Source organism: Bombina bombina, chromosome 1 (genome assembly GCF_027579735.1).
Source record: "Bombina bombina isolate aBomBom1 chromosome 1, aBomBom1.pri, whole genome shotgun sequence".
Taxonomy (NCBI): Eukaryota; Metazoa; Chordata; class Amphibia; order Anura; family Bombinatoridae; genus Bombina; species Bombina bombina.
Window position 1 is genome coordinate 141,986,229 of NC_069499.1, and position 17,478 is coordinate 142,003,706.

At 42.4% G+C, this 17,478-nt stretch overlaps 1 protein-coding gene across 1 annotated transcript in view; it reads left to right on the forward strand.

Moving 5' to 3' along the window:
• Positions 1-17,478, forward strand: part of ATL1 (atlastin GTPase 1) — a 343,474-nt gene that overhangs the window by 270,173 nt on the left and 55,823 nt on the right. Inside the window, exon 12 of the mRNA XM_053697651.1 lies at positions 947-1,378. Coding sequence (XP_053553626.1) covers positions 947-1,378 — 432 coding nt within the window. The remainder of the gene's footprint in view (positions 1-946; positions 1,379-17,478) is intronic.

The window sequence follows — 17,478 nt, forward strand, 5'->3', positions numbered from 1 at the left end:
TCAGATTTCAAATACATTCATAATATCCCTTTACGCCTACAGTGTCATTAAAGGGCCATAATACCCAAATGTTTAAACACTTGAAAGTGATGCAGCATAGCTGTAAAAAGCTGACTAGAAAATATCACCTGAACATCTCTATGTAAAAAAAGAAAGATATTTTACCTCAAAAGTTCCTCAGTAGCCACCTCTCATTGTAAAGGATTTCTAAGCAGCATTTTAGTGTGTCTGTCCTAGGACAGCTTAGGGGATGAGCCTCGTGAACTCTCATATTATTTCACCAATCAGGTAAAGGAAGCTTACTATGAAATCTCATGAGAGTTAAGTCAAATCTCATGAGATCACAGTAAGAGTTCATGACCTCAGCACTGGTGATGCTGATTGGCTGCTGTTCATTTCTTAATTTTTTATTTTTTTTTTACCTGCAGCTGGGAGCAGGTGAAGTATAACTTTTTACACAGAACTTACTCTGCTGAGCTGAGGCGATTGTGAGGTAAAATATCTTCCTTTTTACATAGAGATGCTCAGGTGATATTTTCCTGTCAGCTTTTTACAGTTATACTGCATCAGTTTCAAGTGATTTAGCATATGAGTATTATGTCCCTTTAAGCACAATATAACCCTGAACAAGACCACAGCAATTGCTGGATTATTACAGTTGTGAGTATGCTATACTGATTACGAGCACAATCTTCTTTATGCAGTATGTAAAAAGGGCAGGTGTCTTGTCTAGGAAGATTTTTTTAAAAAACAAGAAGGTATGTCTATATAGGCCACTCATCAAAATATGTATCTGTGTGAAAGAAAAATAATTTAATGTTCAATTTACTAGAAACATTATTTGTTATAAATATACATTTTGTCTCACATACGCACTACTAAAAAAATATATATATATTTTTAACTATATGTTTTTCCCCCTCATTTTTCTACACAATAAATGCAGGTGTGTGGGGGTGACCGGCCATTCATGGCACCTAATGATTTGCAACACAAACATCAGGAGCTGAAAGATGAAGCAGTAAAGCTGTTTCGTGGGGTAAAGAAGATGGGAGGGGAGGAGTTCAGTCGCCGTTATTTGCAACAACTGGAGACTGAGATTGATGAGCTCTACATCCAATATATCAAGCACAATGACAGCAAAAACATATTCCATGCAGCCCGTACTCCTGCTACGCTATTTGTGGTGATTTTTATCACTTATGTCCTGGCTGCAGTTACTGGGTTTATTGGCTTGGACATTATAGCAAGTCTATGCAATATGATAATGGGACTGACCCTTATCACGCTCTGCACCTGGGCTTATATCAGATACTCAGGGGAATACAGAGAATTAGGAGCAGTAATAGATCAAGTGGCCGCAGCTCTATGGGACCAGGTAAGAAGAGGTTTTATATTGTATACAGCAAACATACATTGTGATTGGTGCTTACCATTTACAGATTTTGTTTATGAACATGTATATATGTTTATATACCTATGATATGTTATAGATGGCATGTTATGATTTTTTTCTCTTTACCAAAATAATGATCAGAAAGGTAAAGGACTCTAAAGTCACATTTAAACTTTCCTGATAGAACGTGCAGTTTTAAAGAAACACTGAACCCAAATTTTTTTCTTTTGTGATTCAGATTTTAAGCAACTTTTTAATTTACTATTATTATTTCTTCTATAAGATACGACGGGTCCACGGATTCATCCTTTACTTGTGGGATATTATCCTCCTGCTAACAGGAAGTGGCAAAGAGCACCACAGCAGAGCTGTCTATATAGCTCCTCCCTTGACTCCACCACCCAGTCATTCTCTTTGCCTACTCTAAGTAATAGGAAGGGTAAAGTGAAAGGGGTGATAAAATGTTAGTTTTTATTTTCTTCAAGCAAGACTTTTTTTATTTTAAATGGTACGGTGAGTGCTATTTTCTCCCAGGCAGCAGATGGATGAAGACTTCTGCCTGGAGACTGATGATCTTAGCAGTTGTTACTAAGATCCAGAGTAGTTCCCACAGAATGGCTGAGGAGTACTTAAGAAACTTCAGTGTGAGGAACGTTTTTCATGCTACAAGCATTGAGGTATGTTCAGTCATTTTTTTCTGGAGAGACTGTGTTATTTCAGAATTGGCTGACAGTATCCCCATGAGGGAAAGGGTAAGCAGTAATCCTAATGTATAGAGAGGGGTATTACTGGACCTGTATGTTGGGCTATAAAAAATGGTTGACACTGATGACATGATGTTTGTGGGCAAACGTTTCTATGTTGGGAGTTAAAGATAACGTTTTTTGTGGCAAACGTTTTGACTTTATATTAACAATGGGTACACATGGCTTCACTTAGATGGGTATATGAACCCACGTGGCTAGGTTTTAGACCGCTCTGGTGCGATTATTGTTAAGGCTGTGAGACATCGAGTTAGATGGGCGGGGCCTATTTTCACGCTTAAAGGGACAGTCAAGTCCAAAAAAAACTTTTATTTTTCAAATAGGGCATGCAATTTTAAACAACTTTCCAATTTACTTTTATCAACAATTTTGCTTTCTTCTCTTGGTATTATTAGTTGAAAGCTAGACCTAGGAAGGTTCATATGATAATTTCTAAGCCCTTGAAGACCGCCTCTAATCACATGCTTTGTATTTGCTTTTCACAGCAGGGGAGAGCTAGTTCAGGTAAACCCTATAGATAACATTGTGAGCATGCCCGTGGATTGTGGCAGACACTGCACTAATTGGCTAAAATGCAAGTCAATAGATAATAACTAAAAGTCATGTGATTAGGGGCGGTCAGAAGATGCTTAGATACAAGATAGTCACAGCAGTAAAAAGTGTATTAATATAACAGTGTTGGTTATGCAAAACTGGGAAATGGGTAATAAAGGGATTATCTATCTTTCTTCTGTTATGTGTGATCAGTCCACGGGTCATCATTACTTCTGGGATATAACTCCTCCCCAACAGGAAATGCAAGAGGATTCACCCAGCAGAGCTGCATATAGCTCCTCCCCTCTACGTCAGTCCCAGTCATTCTCTTGCACCCAACGACTAGATAGGATGTGTGAGAGGACTATGGTGATTATACTTAGTTTTTATGACTTCAATCAAAAGTTTGTTATTTTAAAATAGCACCGGAGCGTGTTATTACTTCTCTGGCAGAGTTTGAGGAAGAATCTGACAGAGATTTTTTACTATGATTTTAACCGGAGTCGTTAAGATCATATTGCTGTTCTCGACCATCTGAGGGAGGTAAAGGCTTCAGATCAGGGGACAGCGGGCAGATGAATCTGCATTGAGGTATGTGGCAGTTTTTATTTTCTGAATGGAATTGATGAGAAAAGCCTGCCATACCGTTAAAATGACATGTATGTATACACTTCAGTATTCTGGGGATGGTATTTCACCGGAACTACTGTGTTAAAGGTCACTAATCCTTTTAATAACTATTCTCATGTTAAACGTTTTTGCTGGAATGTAGAATCGTTTACATTGCTGAGGTACTGTGTGAATAAATATTTGGGCATTATTTTCCACTTGGCAGTTTTTTGCTTTAATTGTGACAGTTTCGTTTCTCTTCACTGCTGTGTGGGAGAGGGAGGGGCCGTTTTTGGCGCTCTTTGCTACGCATCAAAAAATTCCAGTCAGCTACTTTTATATTTCCTGCATGATCCGGTTCATCTCTGACAGATCTCAGGGGTCTTCAAACTTCTTTGAAGGGAGGTAAATTCTCTCAGCAGAGCTGTGAGACTTCTTATAGTGACTGTGTATAAAAAACGTTGTTTTGTTTTCTTATGTACAAATTTAATTAGTGTTGTTTTTTTTTTACTAATGGGAACAAACCTTTGCTAAAAGTTGTGTTGTTTTAAAAGTTTGATGCAATAACTGTTTTTTTTCAGTTCATTATTTCAACTGTCATTTAATCGTTAGTACCTCTTTGAGGCACAGTGCGTTTTTTTGCTAAAAAAGATTATAACCAAGTTGTAAGTTTTTTTGCTAGTGTGTTAAACATGTCTGACTCAGAGGAAGATATCTGTGTCATTTGTTCCAATGCCAAGGTGGAGCCCAATAGAAATTTATGTACTAACTGTATTGATGCTACTTTAAATAAAAGTCAATCTGTACAATGTGAACAAATTTCACCAAACAGCGAGGGGAGAGTTATGCCGACTAACTCGCCTCACGCGACAGTACCTGCATCTCCCGCCCGGGAGGTGCGTGATATTTTGGCGCCTAGTACATCTGGGCGGCCATTACAGATAACATTACAAGATATGGCTACTGTTATGACTGAAGTTTTGTCTAAATTACCTGAACTAAGAGGCAAGCGTGATCACTCTGGGGTGAGAACAGAGTGCGCTGACAATGCTAGGGCCATGTCTGATACTGCGTCACAGCTCGCAGAGCATGAGGACGGAGAGCTTCATTCTGTGGGTGACGGTTCTGATCCAAACAGATTGGACTCAGATATTTCAAATTTTAAATTTAAATTGGAGAACCTCCGTGTACTACTAGGGGAGGTCTTAGCAGCTCTCAACGATTGTAACACTGTTGCAATACCAGAGAAACTGTGTAGGTTGGATAAATACTTTGCGGTACCGGCGAGTACTGACGTTTTTCCTATACCTAAGAGACTAACTGAAATTGTTACTAAGGAGTGGGATAGACCCGGTGTGCCGTTCTCACCCCCTCCAATATTTAGAAAGATGTTTCCAATAGACGCCACCACTCGGGACTTATGGCAAACGGTCCCCAAGGTGGAGGGAGCAGTTTCTACTTTAGCTAAGCGTACCACTATCCCGGTGGAGGATAGCTGTGCTTTCTCAGATCCAATGGATAAAAAATTAGAGGGTTACCTTAAGAAAATGTTTGTTCAACAAGGTTTTATATTACAACCCCTTGCATGTATCGCGCCGATTACGGCTGCGGCAGCATTTTGGATTGAGTCGCTTGAAGAGAACCTTAGTTCCTCTACGCTAGACGACATTACGGACAGGCTTAGAGTCCTTAAACTAGCTAATTCTTTCATTTCGGAGGCCGTAGTACATTTAACCAAACTTACGGCTAAGAACTCAGGATTCGCCATACAGGCACGCAGGGCACTGTGGCTAAAATCCTGGTCAGCTGATGTTACTTCTAAGTCCAAATTACTTAATATACCTTTCAAGGGGCAGTCCTTATTCGGGCCCGGTTTGAAAGAAATTATCGCTGACATTACGGGAGGTAAGGGCCACGCCCTACCTCAAGACAAGGCCAAAGCTAAGGCTAGACAGTCTAATTTTCGTCCCTTTCGGAATTTCAAAACAGGAGCAGCATCAACCTCCACTGCACCAAAACAGGAAGGAGCTGTTGCTCGTTACAGGCAAGGCTGGAAGCCTAACCAGTCCTGGAACAAAAGCAAGCAGGCCAGGAAACCTGCTGCTGCCCCAAAGACAGCATGAACCGAGAGCCCCCGATCCGGGACCGGATCTAGTAGGGGGCAGACTCTCTCTCTTCGCCCAGGCCTGGGCAAGAGATGTTCAGGATCCCTGGGCACTAGAGATCATATCTCAGGGATACCTTCTAGACTTCAAATTATCTCCCCCAAGAGGGAGATTTCATCTGTCAAGGTTGTCAACAAACCAGATAAAGAAAGAAGCGTTTCTACGCTGCGTACAAGATCTGTTAACAATGGGAGTGATCCATCCGGTTCCGTGGTCGGAACAAGGACAAGGGTTCTACTCAAACCTGTTTGTGGTTCCCAAAAAAGAGGGAACTTTCAGGCCAATCTTAGATTTAAAGACTCTAAACAAATTCCTAAGAGTTCCATCGTTCAAAATGGAAACTATTCGGACAATCTTACCCATGATCCAAGAGGGTCAGTACATGACCACAGTGGATTTAAAGGATGCTTACCTTCACATACCGATCCACAAAGATCATCACCGGTATCTAAGGTTTGCCTTCTTAGACAGGCACTACCAGTTTGTAGCTCTTCCATTCGGATTGGCTACGGCTCCAAGAATCTTCACAAAGGTTCTGGGTGCCCTTCTAGCGGTACTAAGACCGCGAGGGATTTCGGTAGCTCCGTACCTAGACGACATTCTAATACAAGCTTCAAGCTTTCAAACTGCCAAGTCTCATACAGAGTTAGTTCTGGCATTTCTAAGGTCGCATGGATGGAAAGTGAACGAAAAGAAGAGTTCTCTCTTTCCTCTCACAAGAGTTCCATTCTTGGGGACTCTTATAGATTCTGTAGAAATGAAGATTTACCTGACAGAAGACAGGTTAACAAAACTTCAAGATGCATGCCGCGTCCTTCATTCCATTCAACACCCGTCAGTAGCTCAATGCATGGAGGTGATCGGCTTAATGGTAGCGGCAATGGACATAGTACCTTTTGCACGCCTACATCTCAGACCGCTGCAATTATGCATGCTAAGTCAGTGGAATGGGGATTACTCAGATTTGTCCCCTACTCTGAATCTGAATCAAGAGACCAGAAATTCTCTTCTATGGTGGCTTCATCGGCCACACCTGTCCAGGGGGATGCCATTCAGCAGGCCAGACTGGACAATTGTAACAACAGACGCCAGCCTACTAGGTTGGGGCGCTGTCTGGAATTCTCTGAAGGCTCAGGGACTATGGAATCAGGAGGAGAGTCTACTTCCAATAAACATTCTGGAATTGAGAGCAGTTCTCAATGCCCTTCTGGCTTGGCCCCAGTTAATAACTCGGGGGTTCATCAGGTTTCAGTCGGACAACATCACGACTGTAGCTTACATCAACCATCAGGGAGGGACAAGAAGCTCCCTAGCAATGATGGAAGTATCAAAGATAATTCGCTGGGCAGAGTCTCACTCTTGCCACCTGTCAGCAATCCACATCCCGGGAGTGGAGAACTGGGAGGCGGATTTCTTGAGTCGCCAGACTCTTCATCCGGGGGAGTGGGAACTTCATCCGGAGGTCTTTGCCCAAATACTTCGACGTTGGGGCAAACCAGAGATAGATCTCATGGCGTCTCGCCAGAACGCCAAACTTCCTCGCTACGGGTCCAGATCCAGGGATCCGGGAGCAGTTCTGATAGATGCTTTGACAGCACCTTGGAACTTCAGGATGGCTTATGTGTTTCCACCCTTCCCGCTGCTTCCTCGATTGATTGCCAAAATCAAACAGGAGAGAGCATCAGTAATTCTAATAGCACCTGCTTGGCCACGCAGGACTTGGTATGCAGATCTAGTGGACATGTCATCCTGTCCGCCTTGGTCTCTACCTCTAAGACAGGACCTTCTGATACAGGGTCCATTCAAACATCAAAATCTAACTTCTCTGAAGCTGACTGCTTGGAAATTGAACGCTTGATTTTATCAAAACGTGGTTTTTCTGAGTCGGTTATTGATACCCTGATTCAGGCTAGGAAGCCTGTTACCAGAAGGATTTACCATAAAATATGGCGGAAATACCTATACTGGTGCGAATCCAAAGGTTACTCCTGGAGTAAGGTTAGGATCGCTAGGATATTGTCTTTTCTACAAGAAGGTTTAGAAAAGGGTTTATCAGCTAGTTCCTTAAAGGGACAGATTTCAGCTCTGTCCATCTTGTTACACAGACGTCTGTCAGAAAATCCAGACGTCCAGTCCTTTTGTCAGGCTTTAGCTAGGATCAAGCCTGTGTTTAAAGCTGTTGCTCCACCATGGAGTTTAAACTTAGTTCTTAACGTTTTACAGGGTGTTCCGTTTGAACCCCTTCATTCCATTGATATAAAGATGTTATCTTGGAAAGTTCTGTTTTTAATGGCTATTTCCTCGGCTCGAAGAGTCTCTGAGTTATCAGCCTTACATTGTGATTCCCCTTATCTGATTTTTCACTCAGACAAGGTAGTTCTGCGTACTAAACCTGGGTTCTTACCTAAGGTAGTCACTAACAGGAACATCAATCAAGAGATTGTTGTCCCATCCTTGTGTCCAAATCCTTCTTCAAAGAAGGAACGTCTTTTACACAATCTGGATGTAGTTCGTGCCCTCAAGTTCTACTTGCAGGCAACTAAAGATTTTCGCCAAACTTCTTCCTTGTTTGTCGTTTACTCTGGACAGAGGAGAGGTCAAAAAGCTTCTGCTACCTCTCTCTCTTTTTGGCTTCGTAGCATAATACGTTTAGCCTATGAGACTGCTGGACAGCAGCCTCCTGAAAGAATTACAGCTCACTCCACTAGAGCTGTGGCTTCCACTTGGGCCTTTAAGAATGAGGCCTCTGTTGAACAGATTTGCAAGGCTGCAACTTGGTCTTCGCTTCATACTTTTTCCAAATTTTACAAATTTGACACTTTTGCTTCTTCGGAGGCTATTTTTGGGAGAAAGGTTCTTCAGGCAGTGGTTCCTTCTGTATAATGAGCCTGCCTATCCCTCCCGTCATCCGTGTACTTTTGCTTTGGTATTGGTATCCCAGAAGTAATGATGACCCGTGGACTGATCACACATAACAGAAGAAAACATAATTTATGCTTACCTGATAAATTCCTTTCTTCTGTTGTGTGATCAGTCCACGGCCCGCCCTGTTTTAAGGCAGGTAAATATCTTTTAAATTATACTCCAGTCACCACTTCACCCTTGGTTACTCCTTTCTCGTTGATTCTTGGTCGAATGACTGGGACTGACGTAGAGGGGAGGAGCTATATGCAGCTCTGCTGGGTGAATCCTCTTGCATTTCCTGTTGGGGAGGAGTTATATCCCAGAAGTAATGATGACCCGTGGACTGATCACACAACAGAAGAAAGGAATTTATCAGGTAAGCATAAATTATGTTTTTTAAACAACAAAAATTCTGGTGTTGACTGTCCCTTTAAGTTGCACAGTTGTTTTTCTCATGCAAGCAGCAAGCTCCAACTCCGGTGGGCCTTTCAGGAAAGTTTGGGCCTAATCGAAGGGTTAATCCGATTTTGCAGACCCCTGAGGGCAGGTAGGCGCCACAGCAGGGCTGTGGCGAGGTGCAGGGGGTGTTTTTGTTTTCACTATAACGTTTTTGGTACAACGTTTTTGTTCTTAAGGGTTAAGTATTCCTTTCCTTGTGGGGCAATCTTGGCTGACAAGTTGGTATACATTTATCATAAAATTTAGATAATTTTATCGTTTTAAAGCAGTTTTGGAAAAATTGTATGCTTTTTATCTCTTAAGGCGCAGTACCGTTTTTTCAGATTGTTATTTTTTTTCACAAAATAAAGTGTTTTCAAGCCTGTTTGTGGTCATTACTAGCCTGTTTTAACATGTCTGACATTGAGGAAAGCCAATGTTCTATGTGTTTAGAAGCCATTGTGGAACCCCCACTTCAAATGTGTCCCTCATGTACTGAAAGGGCCTTACATTGCAAAGAACATATTTTAGCTGATAAAAGTATGTCTCAGGATGATTCTCAGTCAGAAGAGAATCAGGTTATGTCATCTACTTCTCCCAAAGTGTCACAACCTTTAACGCCCGCCCAAGCAACACCAAGTACTTCTAGTGCGTCTCAATTCTTTCACCCTGCAAGATGTGGCTGCAGTTATGTCTACTACCCTTACAGAGGTATTATCTAAACTGCTTAGTTTACAGGGTAAGCGCAGTAGGTCCGGTATTAGAGTAAATGCTGAGCCCTCTGATGCTTTATTGGCCATCTCTTATGTACCTTCACAGTGTTCTGATTTGGGGGTGGGGGAATTGCTGTCTGAGGGAGAGCTTTCTGATTCAGGAAAGATGTTACCTCAAACAGACTCAGATATGACGGCCTTTAAGTTTAAGCTTGAACACCTCCGCTTGTTACTCAAGGAGGTTTTAGCGACTCTGGATGATTGTGACCCTATTGTCATCCCGCCAGAGAAACTGTGTAAAATGGATAAATAGCTAGAGGTCCCTACTTACACTAATGTTTTTCCAGTCCCTAGAAGAATTTCAGACATTGTTACTAAGGAATGGGATAGACCAGGCATTCCGTTCTCTCCCCCTCCTACTTTTAAGAAAATGTTTCCCATATCTGACACCATTCGGGACTCGTGGCAGACGGTCCCTAAGGTGGAGGGAGCTATTTCTATACTTATTGAGGACAGTTGTGCTTTCAAAGATCCTATGGATAAAAAATTAGTAGGGCTTCTAAAGAAGTTGTTTGTTCATCAGGGTTTTCTTCTGCAACCTATAGCGTGCATTGTTCCAGTAACTACTGCAGCAGCTTTTTGGTTTGAGGCTCTAGAGGAGTCTCTTAAGGTTGAGACCCCATTAGATGATATTTTGGCTAGAATTAAGGCTCTCAAGCTAGCAAATTCTTTTATTACAGATGCCGCTTTCCAAATGGCTATATTAGCGGCTAAGAATGCAGGCTTTGCCATTTTAGTGCGTAGAGCGTTATGGCTTAAGTCCTGGTCTGCTGATGTGTCATCAAAATCTAAGCTTTTAGCCATCCCTTTCAAGGGTAAGACCCTATTCGGGCCTGAACTTAAGGAGATCATTTCTGACATTACTGGAGGTAAAGGTCATGCTCTTCCTCAGGACAAGACGATTAAAATGAGGACCAAACAGAATAATTTTAGTTCCTTTCAGAACTTTAAAGGCGGTCCCTCTACTTCCTCATCCGTCTCCAAGCAGGAGGGGAACTTTGCTCAATCCAAGTCAGTCTAGAGACCTAACCAGACCTGGAATAAAGGTAAACAGGCCAAGAAGCCCGCTGCTGTTACCAAGACAGCATGAAGGGGCAGCCCCCGATCCGGGACCGGATCTAGTAGGGGGCAGACTTTCTCTCTTCGCTCAGGCTTGGGCAAGAGACGTTCAGGATTCCTGGGCATTAGAAATTGTGACCCAGGGGTATCGTCTAGAATTCAAAGATTCTCTCCCAAGGGGGAGATTTAATCTTTCACGTTTGTCTGTAAACCAGACCAAAAGAGAGGCATTCTTACGCTGTGTAGAAGACCTATATACCATGGGTGTAATCTGCCCAGTTCCAAAAGCAGAACAGGGGCAGGGGTTTTACTCCAATCTGTTCGTGGTTCCCAAAAAAGAGGGAACCTTCAGACCGATTTTAGATCTCAAAATTCTAAACAAATTTCTCAGAGTTCCATCCTTCAAGATGAAAACCATACGAACAATTTTACCAATGATCCAGGAGGGTCAATATATGACCAACGTGGATTTGAAGGATGCGTATCTTCACATTCCTATCCACAAAGATCATCACCAGTTCCTCAGGTTCGCCTTCCTGGACAAACATTACCAATTTGTGGTCCTTCCTTTCGGGTTGGCCACAGCTCCCAGAATTTTCACAAAGGTGCTAGGGTCCCTTCTGGCGGTTTTAAGGCCGCGGGGCATAGCAGTGGCGCCCTATCTGGACGATATTTAAATTTAGGCGTCAACTTACCATCTAGCCAAATCTCACACGGACATCGTGTTGGCTTTTCTAAGAGCTCACGGGTGGAAGGTGAACATAAAAAAGAGTTCACTTGGTCCTCTGACAAGAGTTCCATTCCTAGGAACTCTGATAGACTCAGTAGACATGAAGATTTTTCTGACGGAGATCAGAAAATCAAAGATCTTAACCACTTGCCGAGTACTTCATTCCATGCCTCGGCCATCAGTGGCTCAGTGTATGGAGGTAATTGGACTAATGGTAGCGGCAATGGACATAGTTCCGTTTGCTTGCTTAGACCACTGCAGCTGTGCATGCTCAGACAGTGGAATGGGGATTATGCGAGTTTTATCTCTGCGGATAAATCTGGATCTAGAGACCAGAGACTCTCTTCTTTGGTGGTTGTCACAGGATCATCTGTCCCAGGGAATGTGCTTCCGCAGGCCAGCATGGGTCATAGTGACGACGGACGCCAGCCTCTTGGGCTGGGGTGCAGTCTGGAATTCCCTGAAGGCTCAGGGTGTGTAGACTCAGGAGGAGTCCTTACTACCAATAAATATTCTGGAACTGAGAGCGATATTCAACGCGCTTCAAGCGTGGCCTCAGCTGGCTTCGGCCAAATTCATAAGATTCCAGTCGGACAGTATCACGACTGTGGCATATATCAATCATCAAGGGTGAACAAAGAGTTCTCTAGAGATGATAGAGGTTTCCAAAATAATTCAATGGGCAGAGACTCACTCTTGCCATCTATCAGCAATATATATCCCAGGAGTGGAGAACTGGGAAGTGGATTTTCTAAGTCGTCAGACTTTTCATCCGGGGGAGTGGGAACTCCATCCGGAGGTGTTTTTGCGAAATTGATTCATCAATGGGGCACACCGGAATTGGATCTGATGGCATCTCGTCAGAATGCCAAACTTCCTTGTTACGGGTCCAGAACAAGGGATCCTCAAGCTGTACTGATAGATTCTCTAGCAGTGCCGTGGTCGTTCAACCTGGCTTATGTGTGTCCTCCTTTTCCTCTTCTACCTCGTCTGATTGCAAGAATCAAACAGGAGAGGACTTCGGTAATATTGATAGCGCCTGCGTGGCCACGCAGTACTTGGTATGCAGACCTGGTGGAAATGTCATTTCTGCCACCGTGGAAACTGCCACTGAGACAGGACCTTCTCATTCAGGGTCTGTTCCAACATCCAAATCTAATTTCTCTGCAGCTGACTGCCTGGAGATTGAACGCTTGATTCTATCTAAGCGGGGATTCTATGAGTCGGTCATTGATACCTTGGTTCAGGCTCGGAAGCCTGTCACTAGGAAAATTTATCATAAGATATGGCGTAAATATCTTTATTGGTGCGAATCCAAAGTCTACTCATGGAGTAAGATCAGGATTCCTAGGATTTTGTCCTTTCTCCAAGAAGGATTGGAGAAGGGGTTATCAGCTAGTTCCTTAAAGGGACAGATTTCTGCTTTGTCAATCTTACTACACAAGCGTCAGGCAGATGTCCCAGACGTTCAGTCGTTTTGTCAGGCTTTGGTTAGAATGAAGCCTGTGTTTAAACCTGTTGCTCCGCCATGGAGTTTGAATTTAGTTCTTAATGTTCTTCAAGGGGTTCCGTTTGAACCCATGCATTACATAGATATTAAACTTCTATCTTGGAAAGTTCTGTTTTTAGTTGCTATCTCTTCTGCTCGAAGAGTCTCTGCGCTATCTGCGTTACAATGCGACTCGCCTTATCTTATATTCCATTCTGATAAGATGGTTTTGCGTACTAAACCTGGATTCCTTCCTAAGGTTGTTTCAAATAAGAATATTAATCAGGAAATTGTTGTTCCTTCTCTGTGTCCTAACCCTTCTTCTAAGAAGGAGCGTCTGTTACATAACTTGGACGTGGTTCGTGCCTTGAAATTTTACTTGCAAGCGACCAAGGATTTCCATCAAACATCTTCTCTGTTTGTTGTCTATTCTGGAAAGCGTAGAGGTCAAGAAGCTACGGTTACTTCTCTTTCTTTTTCGCTGAAAAGCATCATCTGTTTGGCATACGAGACTGCTGGACAGCAGCCTCCTGAAAAAATTACAGCTCATTGTACTAGAGCGTTGTCTTCCACATGGGCTTTTAAAAGCGATGCTTCTGTTGAACAGATTTGTAAGGCTGCGACTTGGTCTTCCCTTCATACCTTTTCCAAATTTTCCAAATTTTATACTTTTGCTTCTTCTGAGGCTATTTTTGGGAGAAAAGTTCTTCAAGCAGTGGTGCCTTCTGTTTAGGTATTTGCCTTGTCCCTCCCGTTCATCCGTGTCCTGTAGCTTTGGTATTGTATCCCACAAGTAAAGGATGAATCCGTGGACTCGTTGTATCTTATAGAAGAAAAGGAAATTTATGCTTACCTGATAAATTGATTTCTTCTATGATACGACGAGTCCACAGCCCGCCCTGTCAATTTAAGACAGATTATATTTTTTGGTTTAAAACTTCAGTCACTGCTGCACCTTTTAGTTTCTCCTTTTTCTTCCTATACCTTCGGTCGAATGACTGGGGGGGTGGAGTCAAGGGAGGAGCTATATAGACAGCTCTGCTGTGGTGCTCTTTGCCACTTCCTGTTAGCAGGAGGATAATATCCCACAAGTAAAGGATGAATCCGTGGACTTGTTGTATCATAGAAGAAATCAATTTATCAGGTAAGCATAAATTTCCTTTTATTATCAATTTTCTTTGTTCTCTTGCTATCTTTATTTGAAAAAGAAGGCATCTAAGCTAAGGAGCCAGCCATTTTTTGGTTTAGACCCTAGACAGCATTTGTTTATTGGTGGGTGAATTTATCCACCAATCAGCAAGAACAACCCAGATTGTTCACCAAAAATGGGCTGGCATCTAAACTTACATTCTTGCTTTTTCAAATAAAAAGATACAGAGAATGAAGAAAAATTGATAATTGGAGTAAATTAGAAAGTTGCTTAAAATTGCATGCTGTATCTGAATCACAAAAGAAAAAAATGTGGGTTCAGTGTCCCTTTAAATTTACTTTCATTATCAAATTGTGCACAGTTTTTATATGCACACTCCTACTGAGCCATGTGCAAGAGTTCAGTTTATACATATATGAGCCTGTGATTGGCTGATGCTTTTACATGATACAGGGGGCAGTGAAATGGAAGGAAGTTTCTCCAACATAGGTGTGTCCGGTCCACGGCGTCATCCTTACTTGTGGGATATTCTCTTCCCCAACAGGAAATGGCAAAGAGCCCAGCAAAGCTGGTCACATGATCCCTCCTAGGCTCCGCCTTCCCCAGTCATTCTCTTTGCCGTTGTACAGGCAACATCTCCACGGAGATGGCTTAGAGTTTTTTGGTGTTTAAATGTAGTTTTTATTCTTCAATCAAGAGTTTGTTATTTTAAAATAGTGCTGGTATGTACTATTTACTCTGAAACAGAAATGAGATGAAGATTTCTGTTTGTAAGAGGAAAATGATTTTAGCAACTGTTACTAAAATCGATGGCTGTTTCCACACAGGACTGTTGAGAGGAATTAACTTCAGTTGGGGGAAACAGTGAGCAGACTTTTGCTGCTTGAGGTATGACACATTTCTAACAAGACTTGGTAATGCTGGAAGCTGTCATTTTCCCTATGGGATCCGGTAAGCCATTTTTATTATATAAGAATAAAGGGCTTCACAAGGGCTTTAAAGACTGGTAGACATTTTTCTGGGCTAAAACGATTGATTTATAAGCATTTTTAATAGTTTATAGCTTTGAGGAGTTATTTTATTCTTGGGAATTATGTTGAATAACCGGCAGGCACTGTATTGGACACCTTTTTCTCTGGGGGCCTTCTCTAATCATAGGCAGAGCCTCATTTTCGCGCCACTAATGCGCAGTTGTTTTTGGGAAGCAAGGCATGCAGATGCATGTGTGAGGAGCTCAGATACATAGAAAAAGCTTACTGAAGGCGTCATTTGGTATCGTATTCCCCTCTGGGCTTGGTTGGGTCTCAGCAAAGCAGATACCAGGGACTGTATAGGGGTTAAATATAAAAACGGCTCCGGTTCCGTTATTTTAAGAGTTAAAGCTTTCAAATTTGGTGTGCAATACTTTTAAGGCTTTAAAACACTGTGGTGAAATTTTGGTGAATTTTGAACAATTCCTTCATACTTTTTCACATATTCAGTAATAAAGTGTGTTCAGTTTAAAATTTAAAGTGACAGTAACGGTTTTATTTTTAAACGTTTTTTGTACTTTGTTATCAAGTTTATGCCTGTTTAACATGTCTGAACTATCAGATAGACTATGTTCTGTATGTGAGGAAGCCAAGGTTCCTTCTCATTTAAATAGATGTGATGTATGTGACAAAAAATTTAGAGAAAATGATGCCCAAGATGATTCCTCAAGTGAGGGGAGTAAGCATGGTACTGCATCATCCCCTCCTTTGTCTACGCCAGTCTTGCCCACACAGGAGGCCCCTAGTACATCTAGTGTGCCAATACTCCTTACTATGCAACAATTAACGGCTGTAATGGATAATTCTATCAAAAACATTTTAGCCAAAATGCCCACTTATCAGCGAAAGCGCGACTGCTCTGTTTTAGAAAATACTGAAGAGCATGAGGACGCTGACGATAATGGTTCTGACATGCCCCTACACCAGTCTGAGGGGGCCAGGGAGGTTTTGTCTGAGGGAGAAATTTCAGATTCAGGGAAAATTTCTCAACAAGCTGAACCTGATGTGATTACATTCAAATTTAAATTGGAACATCTCCGCGCTCTGCTTAAGGAGGTGTTATCTACTCTGGATGATTGTGACAATTTGGTCATTCCAGAGAAATTATGTAAGATGGACAAGTTCCTAGAGGTCCCGGGGCCCCCCGAAGCTTTTCCTATACCCAAGCGGGTGGCGGACATTGTAAACAAAGAATGGGAAAGGCCCGGCATACCTTTTGTCCCTCCCCCTATATTTAAAAAATTATTTCCTATGGTCGACCCCAGAAAGGACTTATGGCAGACAGTCCCCAAGGTCGAGGGGGCGGTTTCTACTCTAAACAAACGCACTACTATCCCTATAGAAGAGAGTTGTGCTTTCAAAGATCCTATGGATAAAAAATTAGAGGGTTTGCTTAAAAAGATGTTTGTTCAGCAAGGTTACCTTCTACAACCAATTTCATGCATTGTTCCTGTCACTACAGCAGCGTGTTTCTGGTTCGATGAACTAGAAAAGTCGCTCAATAAAGATTCTTCTTATGAGGAGATTTTGGACAGAATTCATGCTCTTAAATTGGCTAACTCTTTTACTTTAGACGCCACTTTGCAATTGGCTAGATTAGCGGCAAAAAATTCGGGGTTTGCTATTGTGGCGCGCAGAGCGCTTTGGCTAAAATCTTGGTCAGCGGATGCGTCTTCCAAGAACAAATTGCTTAACATACCTTTCAAGGGGAAAACGCTGTTTGGCCCTGACTTGAAAGAGATTATTTCAGATATCACTGGGGGTAAGGGCCACGCCCTTCCTCAGGATAGGTCTTTTAAGGCTAAAAATAAACCAAATTTTCGTCCCTTTCGCAGAAACGGACCAGCTCCAAGTTCTACATCCTCTAAGCAAGAGGGTAATATTTCTCAAACCAAGCCAGCCTGGAGGCCAATGCAAGGCTGGAACAAAGGTAAGCAGGCCAAGAAACCTGCCACTGCTACCAAGACAGCATGAGATGTTGGCCCCCGATCCGGGACCGGATCTGGTGGGGGGCAGACTTTCTCTCTTCGCTCAGGCTTGGGCAAGAGATGTTCTGGATCCTTGGGCGCTAGAAATAGTCTCCCAAGGTTATCTTCTGGAATTCAAGGAGCTACCCCCAAGGGGGAGGTTCCACAGGTCTCAATTGTCTTCAGACCACATAAAAAGACAGGCATTCTTACATTGTGTAGAAGACCTGTTAAAAATGGGAGTGATTCATCCTGTTCCATTAGGAGAACAAGGGATGGGATTCTACTCCAATCTGTTCATAGTTCCCAAAAAAGAGGGAACATTCAGACCAATCTTAGATCTCAAGATCCTAAACAAATTTCTCAAGGTTCCATCGTTCAAAATGGAAACCATTCGGACAATTCTTCCTACCATCCAGGAAGGTCAATTCATGACCACGGTGGATTTAAAGGATGCGTATCTACATAT